The sequence below is a fragment of the Bicyclus anynana genome, chromosome 19, assembly GCF_947172395.1.
Source record: "Bicyclus anynana chromosome 19, ilBicAnyn1.1, whole genome shotgun sequence".
In the NCBI taxonomy this organism is placed as follows: Eukaryota; Metazoa; Arthropoda; class Insecta; order Lepidoptera; family Nymphalidae; genus Bicyclus; species Bicyclus anynana.
In genome coordinates, this window is record NC_069101.1 from 12,811,754 (window position 1) to 12,822,388 (window position 10,635).

Below are 10,635 nucleotides of genomic sequence, written 5' to 3' on the forward strand. Positions count from 1 at the left end.
ACCATCATGTTAAACCTACATTTTCATGAATAAAATATAATTCATTCATTTATTCATTCAACAAACGGTAATGCTGCTACAGTGCCCTTAAGGAGCTCACAGCAAATACCATTTTGCTTCTCGTTCGATTACTGACACTGACAGTCTTGTCTTTTCTAAAATGCTAAATTGAAATATAATTCTCTGTTCGATTTGATTGAATAGGTTCCACATGCAACGGCAGCGGAGATTGCCCGAGGAGCACGCGCGGTTCTACGCGGCGGAGATATCTCTAGCGCTGCACTTCCTGCACGAGCGCGGGGTCATCTACCGCGACCTGAAGCTGGACAACGTGCTGCTCGACCACGAGGGGCACATCAAGCTCACCGACTACGGCATGTGCAAGGTACGGAGATAATAATGTGTATCATCTAGGCACATGCTCTCTAACTTGCCATGATTTCACATCTTGGCTGTTCGAATCAGTAATACTGCAAATCAACTGGATATCATCATGATTGACTGAGAGGATAATAATTATTAACTAAAATAATTACAAAACATGCTCAGGAGCATTGTTCAGAGCCGTGATAGCCCTGTGGATATGACCTCTGCCTTCGGTTAGGAGGGCGTAGATTCAAATCTGCACTGGGGCATACTTCAAATTTTCAGTTATGTGCAGTTTATCATGTATCTCAAACGTTGAAGGAAAAACATTGTTAGGTAACCTGAGAATTTTCTTAATTCTCTATGTGAATGAAGTCTGCTAATCCGCATTGGGCCAGCGTGGTTGTAACAGTTTAACCTAACCTAACCTAACCTAATCTAAACCCCTCTCATTCTGAGAGGAGATTCGTGCTCAACATTGAGCCGAATATGGATTGTTAATGACTACAGGGTCAAGCCTCCCTCCTTATAGGAGAGAGAGCTTGGACCCGTGACCCTGTTCTAATGCGGATTGGTTAATAACCTATGACTACCCTTCAATTAAATACTCATTTCTAATTGCAGGAGGGTGTCCGGCCCGGAGACACGACGTCGACGTTCTGCGGCACGCCCAACTACATCGCGCCGGAGATCCTGCGCGGCGAGGAGTACGGTTTCTCCGTGGACTGGTGGGCGCTGGGCGTGCTCACCTACGAGATGTTGGCTGGGAGGTCGCCCTTCGACATCGCGCATGCGGCCGACAACCCCGACCAGAACACTGAGGACTATCTCTTCCAGGTCAGTCAGTCAGTCATAGTCAAAGAGTCATCTTTCGATAGACAATGCTCTTCCATATAGTGTCAAATTGAATTTTTAATTGCCACAAATAACCTTGTCTAAAATGAGATCCTAAACCTGCCGGAATAATCCAATAATTTAATTTTAAAAAGTCCATTATTTATGTTGTTGTCGTTGGCATATTTAGTTAATTCTCAATGCAATTCATTTTTTTCCCTTATTGATTTTCACAGACACTTTGTCACTACAGAGACTGTGTTCTGTAGCTGACAATGTTGACGATTATAAAACTTAGAGTGTCTTGCCTATCTTGCCTATATTTACTGGAATTCCAATTATGTTAATTTCAAAAATCCAGCTTTTGTGTCATTGTTGGCGCATTTAGTAAATTCCTAATCCCATTATATTTTATTTGTGTATGCAGGTGATCCTAGAGAAGACGATCCGTATCCCGCGCTCGCTGTCGGTGAAGGCGGCGTCGGTGCTGAAGGGCTTCCTCAACAAGAACCCGGTGGAGCGGCTCGGCTGCAGCGATAACGGCTTCCTAGACATCGTCAACCATCCCTTCTTCAAGAGCATCGACTGGGAGATGGTAAATATCTTCGTGTACTAACCTTGAACCTCGTTTTTTGTTTATTCAAGATAGGCACACGTTTCACAATGAGCTCATCTGATGGTGTGATAAAGTCTAAAATGGGAGGCGTTGCTTAGAGGATGCCCACTCTTGTTTAAAAGATATCCAAATTATAAGAATCGGGAAACACAGACTTGGGAAGGGTATTCCAAAACCTAGCATAAATGGTAAAATGAAGATGCAAAGTGTTTTGTACGAGTCCTCCAACAACAACAAACATCGATGAACATGAAAGCCCACCGGAGAAATCGGAACGAAACGCTCTTTCTTTCGTTTCGTTCAGATTTCCGGATATATCTGGTTTGACCGAAATTGGTCGATTTGTCTTTAAGATGTCGTGGTGCGCATGTTATGCCAACTGTCAGTCAGTCAGTCAAGAGTCAGGAGAATACTCCAGAAGTCAACAGTATAAGTTTAACATTGTCATTTCCAGCTGGAGCAGAAGCAGGTGGTGCCGCCGTTCAAGCCGCGGCTGGAGGGCGAGCGCGACCTGGCCAACTTCCCGCCGGAGTTCACCGACGAGCCCGTGCATCTCACGCCCGACAATGAGTGAGTCAACCCATTCCCTCACTTCAGCAGGATAGGTCATTCGCGGTGCTCTGGAGAAATGGACCACGAGGTTACCCGGATCTTTTCTCTCAAGGCTCGAGGATCTTCCAGGGGAAATCGCCAGAATTCATCAATAAGGGACGAGTGACGAGTGACGACGACCTCACGCCCACAATGAGTGAGTCATCACAACATTTCCATTCACTTTAGCAGTGGACTATCTCTTCTCAGTGCCCTGGAGAAATGGACCTCGAGGTTACCCTCCTCACCCGGATCTTGTCTGCCCAGGCTATTATTTTCCAAGGGAAATCTTTCTTCCTGCCTGAATTCACCAACGAGCCCGTGCACCTCACGCCTGACAATGACTGAGTGAACTTATTCCCGTTCACTTCAGCTGTGGGTCATCTCTTCTCGGTGCTCTGGATCTCGATGTTGTCTCCTTGCCTGGGTAAAGTGCGGAGATCTTGGTTCGGCGGACCAATGGTAGCGGGTAATCCCAGCCCAAACATTTTGGTCGCTTGGTAGGTCCACTTATTATCATCTTCCAACTTCCGGGCTGAGGCCTTTAGGTCAAACTGACAAGTGCAGTTTTATTATTGACTGATTCCACTGTCACTGTGGAATTGCTTCCATTGTACAACGCGCTACTGATTTGTTATTTATACCATCGATAGTACCGTTTCTGTGTTCTTATAATAATGTAATCTTCTTATTTTTCTATTCTAGTACTGTGATCGCTGACATCGACCAGTCGGAGTTCGAGGGCTTCGAGTACGTGAACCCGCTGCTGATGTCGCTGGAGGACTGCGTGTGACAGCACGCCTGCCGCCTGCACTCGCACCATCTACACCCGCAGGTGAGCGAGCGTACCGTGCCTTTGTAGCATAGCATAATATAATAAACCAACTAATTATAGCAAATAAACTTGATGTTATATATCATTTTAGAGAGAAGCTTAGTCATATTAACTATATAATATAGACTGTAGGAAGGTTAACTACAGTTATTTCGGCTCGGTAAGTTGAAGCCGAATTTGCGTGCCAAAGATTTGGTTAAAATAAAGTCTTGAAGTTAAGTCTTTATTGAATACTAGCTGACGCCGCGCGGTTTTACCCGCATGGTTCCCGTTCCCGTAGGAATACGGGGATAATATATAGCTTATAACCTTCCTCGAGAAATGGGCTATCTAACACAGAAAGAATTTTTCAAATCAGACCAGTAGTACCTGAGATTAGCGCGTTCAACCAAACAAACAAACAAACAAACTCTCCAGCTTTGTATATTAGTATAGATTAATGAAAGATATAGCATTAATATTCAATAAATAATGATGACTATGATGGCTACACTTTGCTTGGTGAATGAGATACATATGAGAAATCATACCCTGATTTCAAACCTACGTAAATAAATCCTATCTCCACGTTTCAATGTGTCATGTTTGTCGAAATTGGGCAAGCGTGCGGTTCTGACATAATATCGCGTCTGTTGCAGGCATACGGGTACACGCCGGACTCGTCGTCCTCCGACTACGACTCGGTGTGCTCGGAGCTGCCGCGCAAGCCCACGCTGCTGCAGCACATGTTCTGCCTGCCGCTCAACTGACGCCGACGCACACCGCGCGCCCAGCCGCACTAGCCCGCACACACACGTAGCCTAACTACACACAGCGACTCACACCGGCTCTAGTGACGTCACACGCTACACACACACACGAGTACATGTACAGCGACTGTCGACACTGGCTCTAGTGACTACTATTTGTTTTTGCACAATATGACTTATGAGTATTGTGCAAACTGTATAATTGATAAATTCTTGGTTTCTCAGTTATAATTTTTATGTTAATCATTGTGCAAATGAATTGCACAATAGATAATATGGTTTAAAACATAGACGAATACGAAAACGTTTTAATAACATTAAAACGAAAACTTTCTCCAAATTACCTTAATGATTTTATTATATCTAGTAAGTGTAGATAGATATTAAGTATATTCAAGCTCGAATATACTCGTATATACAATTGTCGATAGTCGCTGTACAAATTAGCACTGCATTTAATTAGACCGGTCATGTATCGTGGACTCACTGATATTCATTCAATAAAAAAATTACAAATAATTATGTGTAAGTACCTACGTCAAATGTTTATTTCGATAATTATTCGAATAACTGTTGCGAAAACAAAATGTATGGAAATTGTTTAAAAAAAAGCTTATAAATAATTTGTATAGGGTGCTTTAGGGGTTATTACGAAAATGAGGATACTCCAGAATTTGTGTATATTCACTTATATACATGTACATTGTACATATATTTTTTCGGACTATCCCCATTTTCCGAATGACCCCATATCTTTATTGATTCTGATTTACATTTACTAACATTGATTAGTTTTGTACGAGCTCGTTGCATTCCAATTCTATTGAGTATTATTAATTAATCTATTATTTCGATTTTAGAATAATCATTTTCTTAAGTTAACGACCATTTTTATCCATTTATATAGCTGTAACAATCTAATAGTATATTTAATTTGTTTTTACATTATTTATATTAACGATTTTTATTGAAAGTGTAGTATGTACATGTGCTTAATAATTATGTATATTAACAAAAGGAATCCGGTATATCTTCCATGGAAACTAGAGGGAATTAGTGGAATTGATGTGGCTGGTTCGCTATCTATGTCGTTTGCGTGCGTCTATATAACTACAATACTAACGAGTGCAGAAAACGGAAAATAATATTCGTTTGTAAACTATATTCGACCTTAGTGGGTATATAAATAAAGCATATTTTCAAACTATATATATATTTCTAAAAAACGATTATTCGACTTGGAAAATCAATTTTCCAGGTATATTATATGATGATAGAATCATTAATGATTCGACGCTTCTAATGTACATAATAAAACTATATAATGTACTATACGAAGGAATATTGTATAAATATATACGTTTTGAATTATCGAGTAGAATTTAGACACTTTCTAAAAGAAAGCTGATATCGTTAAATATGTGATGCGTCACAATAAATTAATATTTAAAAAAAAAACATTTATTTTTTGTTTAATTTCCATTATCAGTCGAAATACCAAGGAACTTTGCCTTTGTGCCAACTGCCATAATTAATTAAGAGAATTCTAAAAGTTAACAAAACGTATTATAAAATTATGTTAAAATTCGCGGACAAAATATAATTGTGAATTAAAATTCGACGCATCATACTACGTGCAAAATTATTATTAGCTAATAATGCCTTTCATGAAAATTATTATTATAATAAATGAAAAAAAAACCTGTAAAAATTCTCTAAATAATAAATTTTTGATGGTACGAATATACTACTATTAAGGTGAATAAATCGAATGAAAATCTATAACAAAGATTTTAACGAATATTGGGGGTATATATAGAAAAGATTGTTTTCGAGCAATAAATTATATTGTAGTAGTTATATATTTGGAGACAGGAAACTGCTCAAAACAAAGCACGTAAGGAATTAAATGTAGTGAAAAAATTATGCCCTACGCCCTTCCTTCGTATAACATTCAAAACGTAACCGCGCATAAAACATCTTTGCTATAGTCTAGCAAGTTCTTTGATGACACTCCCATGATATGCGGGCGACGGGGGGAAAACTGCGTGGTGTGAAACCGTGCGTGCGCGGAAGTGAGGTGCGTCAGTCGTGGGGTTTTCATTTATCGCTACACGCCCCCCAGCCCGCACGGATCATCGAGAGTGTAACGAACGAAGTTGCCAAGCTATAGATACACTTTTGGAAGTCGGTTTGGCTTTTGATGGTTTCAATTTGGTGATGGTAGATCTCAGACTAATTACATAAGGACCTGCCTCGCTAAACGTTACTTTTCAAAGTAGGTATATGATCGACGATCTAATGCGTTTATAAAATCTGTCTCTATGTTAAAGAGCGTTAAAGAGCAAAAACTAATCTCGAACACACAATATTTGTCACAACTTAATTAACAAACTAAACTGTAACCAAATTATGACCCTACAATGGAAGAGAATGACCTAGAGTGGAGAACGTTGTGTGTAGGGATTCGGACGTCCTTTTCGTTTTTTTACGGTTAACGAACACTCCCCTTTTCCCATAAAGAATTACACAAGAAGAAAAATGTGGACGGCTCGAACGTCACGAGTGTACTGAAGTCGACAGTAAGACGAGCGCCTTATATCACAAGTCGTTCCCGCCAACCGATCGGTACCCCTCTCTAACTCCCCACTCTTTACGGAAACAAGTCGCGCCACCTGATGTCATATCCGTCTCTAGACTACTATTTCCTACACTAGTTTTATTGCTCGGTTACGTTTAACTTGTTATATAGAAAGAGGGCCACTATGGAGCACGTAGTGAACCGAATAGATTTCCCTAGAAGACTAGTTATAAGCTAGACGCGTAGCTTGATTGGATCGGATCGTGAAGGAGTTTGTATAGAAAATGAATGAAACGTGTTTAGTACCATGGTTAACTTATCTACTGTATAGTTAATACTCGTAGAGTAATCCAAGATGGCGAAACTATTTGCCTCCCGCTCTGACATTATATTGTGCGAAAAGGAGGCTAAAATTATCACGTGATTTTGACTTGTTTTATTTATCAAAGACGTTTATTGTTTACAATAGATAGACTGTACATTCGCAAAATGTTTACTGGAAACTGTTAATAATTTTATTTTGATGTTGGTAAAGGTTATACCGAGAAATGGTTAGTAATTTTGTAAAGAGTTGAACGAAAGCTAATTAAGGTAAAAATATTGACAAAGTAGGATACTATAAATTCAATATAAAGGATTCCTAAAAAAATGTTTTTATATGGCACGTTTCATCCTTATGCTATTTGTAAATTGTAGAGTACTTAGCGGCATGGAACTACGTTGAAATTTATTTTTAATAGCGTTCCAAGAGATTTTCCACCAAATATTGAAATGCATAAATCAAACACAATGCGAAGACTTCATAGTAGAATTTTGAAGTGGCATTCCCATATTCGGTCGTAAAATATATAAGTATTATACGCTATCACGTTGTTAAACTTCCTGTTATGAAAGGATATTCCTCTTGTATAATGTAAAATATATTCCACTCCCTAATTGTAGACCCTTCTTCTTTCGAAGCTAATAAAAAAAATCACTCGATTAGGTAGCCAACGAATTTTATAAAATTAACGTTTAAATAATAAAGAATATATAATGATAATTGAGCACTGAAACAAATTTAAATCGTGTATATTGAAATAACAAAAAAAAAAATTGTAAAATCGATCATCGATCGATAAATTATAAATACAACAAATTATTGTTAATGTAGATGAAAAAGACTTTATAATACGGACAATTTGGGTCACTTTGGTGGTGTAATTAAAATGGGATTTATTTATTAATTATTGAAGATATATAACAAAGGTTTTGAAGTTAAAATCATTTGTTACTATACTGCTGAATAAATATATTATAACCTACAGATGATCCCTAAATTGATTTCATGAGTTGGCCATCAAAGTGACAAAATTTGTCGGTAATATTTAATTGTATTGTATATCGGATAATTGGCGGCGGCTGAGCGTCCAAAACTATTCTAAATAGTGCGTAGAGACTAAATATCTATTAGACATTTTGCACCGATATTAGGTATATTTCACACGCGCGTCGATTCTTTCCGCTCGATATTATATCGTATAATATTTACCGACGTGTTGGACGCTACTGTACGCTGTGTGTTGTTACACCCATTCAGCCTTATTTATGAACAAGGATCAGGATTTGTGACCTAAATTTCTTCAAAGTAAAGTGGACTTTAAACAGTAGTGATTAGGTCCACTTTACTTTGAAGCAAATTGAGGATTATATGTTAATGTATGTTTATGAATACAGTCTAAAAGAGTGACTCAGATTTGGAAGGGGTGTTTGATATATCTGTAAATTTAAGATTTTTTATTCGCAACTGCAGGACAACATAACAAATATCTAAGTATATATATCCGAACTTCTAACACAACAATCTGATATAACTAGTTTATGATTTTAAGAAGTACTTTTGTTAATTTCTTTAAACAATTAACAAGCTATTAGTTCAAATCATTTATTAATTGGTTATTATTTCTCTTAAAACTAAATGTTGTAACAATGTAACTACATATTTTCAAATTAACATACTTATATATGTACTAAGAATGTGATTTTTATATATTTAGAACAGTTTGGATCTTAACAAAATCTACGCTGTATTCAACACCCCTTTGAAATTGTCCACACTCTCTTAGACTAAAGTATACTTATTTTGCTGTTGCTAAACGATTCATATGTTTTGATCAGGCCATTTTTACGCTGTGACGTGAAAATTGCTGTAATGAGACATCTGTCAAATTTGACGGATCTCAATGTTGAGTTTGAGTTTTTATTTTGCGTGGTTGCGTTGCGTCGAGGCCTGCGTGTAGAATCTTTGTATAATTTCTTTATTTAAAACTTAAGTATTTAATTAGTATTTTGATACTTTAGATATTAATTTAATTGTTTAGTTTTTTAAGTAATATTATTATTAATCATTCCATTGTATTTGAATGCACTCTTGCATTCTTTTTTATTTTCTATGTATTTGAATGCATTATTGCATTATTGTATTTTCTATGCGACATCACAATGTGCTAAGTAAAATGTATGAGTAAGCTATATGCGAATATTATTTTTTTAATAATTTTAGTCATTGTAGTGTACATTTTTTGATCCAATTATGTAAAAAACTTATTGTTTCCATCATAGTAGGTAATATAAAGTTAATTACTAACTGCATGACAAATGACATTAAAGATTGTAATAGATTTATGTTTAGGCCGAGTTCAGATGGTAGAAAACTGACGCGCGTTGGTTGTGCGACGCGTATCTGTCAAAGTTATTGGAAATCGAAGGACACCATTATGTCTTTCGTTACCTTCATTTACTTACGTCAGATTTTTCAAAAAAAAAAACGTGACTAAATTACCTATCAATTTAGGTTAAATATCAGATATTAACAAACATAGGCGAACATCTATTCTATTGCATGCTGTGTATGATAATGACTTGTAATTGACGACATTACAAGCGCGCGTCAAAATATTGCTATCTGAACATAGCCTTATAGTTTCACAAATCAATGTGTATTTATGTACTTTAATGTGAACAAAATGTCGTATTTAAGTTTAATTTAGTTGATTGTTCGCAAGGTTGGTCGATATAAAGGTCGATACACACTTATAAATGTCGTAACTTTATTTAGGTGTCGTATTTTAATTTTATTTGTATGCGTATTGTAAAACACCAATATAATATTGTAAACTTGTTAAGAGTTCTCTGTGAAATGCTTGGTGCGTGGATGTACGACGTATTGTCAAATTAGACTGGGGAACTTGAGGTACTGTACTATTCTATGCTTAACTGAAAATAAAGAATGATTAATCTGATATTATTTTTTATTTCTACTACTTTTTCGTTTTAAATATTTTTTACTTATGTCTAACCGACACACCAATTAACTCTTAAAGACTCGCTTTTGTAGACAACTACGTTACTGAGTCTATAAGAGTCATATTTTTCTACTCCCATTTCGTAATCTACTCTCACAGATCAATCAATAATAGGCAGATGGAGCGCACGGAACACGACGGTGTCGTAGCCGTCACAAATACGAAATTCAAAAACGAATAAATTCTCGAGTCAGTACGACAGGAACCGTCGCATGTCATTTTCAATATTATTCAAGAAAAATAGCGTCTTATGTTTTAAATATTTTAAAAACTGTTCACAAAAACTAAAGAAATAAGATGGAGTATTTTTTTATCGATAATTATTGATTATTATATTAATTTACATAATTGTTGTAAGTGTTTAATTTTGAAATACAAAATATGAAAAAAAGTTTGTATAATGCGGTTGTCAAGGAGACGCGTGACGTTTGTTTTTTTATGGGTTGCACCGGCTTCACACGTTAGGTACTTGTAAAGTCTCACTCTGGTTATTCTGTGTCTACTCTAAATAATACTTCAAACCATATCACAAAGCTGTTCATTCCTACTGGTCGCTTTGTAATGTTCGTTACCACACAGGTAAACCGTGAGACAATGATTTTTTTTTAATTTTAATTTGGCACCCTCTTTCTTTAATATTAAGTTTCCGACATTAATTATCACTATTAAGTCATGACATAACATGACGTTTCAAAAGTGCTTGGAAACTAAGCCTAATT

The 10,635-nt window shown here is 36.7% G+C and overlaps 1 protein-coding gene across 5 annotated transcripts in view; it reads left to right on the top strand.

Moving 5' to 3' along the window:
- The window catches only part of LOC112044621 (atypical protein kinase C), a 263,111-nt gene extending 253,258 nt beyond the window's left edge, over positions 1–9,853 (top strand). For all 5 annotated transcript variants that reach the window (XM_024080513.2, XM_024080514.2, XM_052887256.1 and 2 more), the window contains exons 9-14: positions 205–385; positions 991–1,203; positions 1,628–1,795; positions 2,271–2,386; positions 3,113–3,242; positions 3,881–9,853. In XM_024080513.2, coding sequence (XP_023936281.1) covers positions 205–385; positions 991–1,203; positions 1,628–1,795; positions 2,271–2,386; positions 3,113–3,200 — 766 coding nt within the window. In that variant the 3' untranslated portion in view covers positions 3,201–3,242; positions 3,881–9,853. The remainder of the gene's footprint in view (positions 1–204; positions 386–990; positions 1,204–1,627; positions 1,796–2,270; positions 2,387–3,112; positions 3,243–3,880) is intronic.
- The last annotated feature ends 782 nt before the right edge of the window (positions 9,854–10,635 follow it).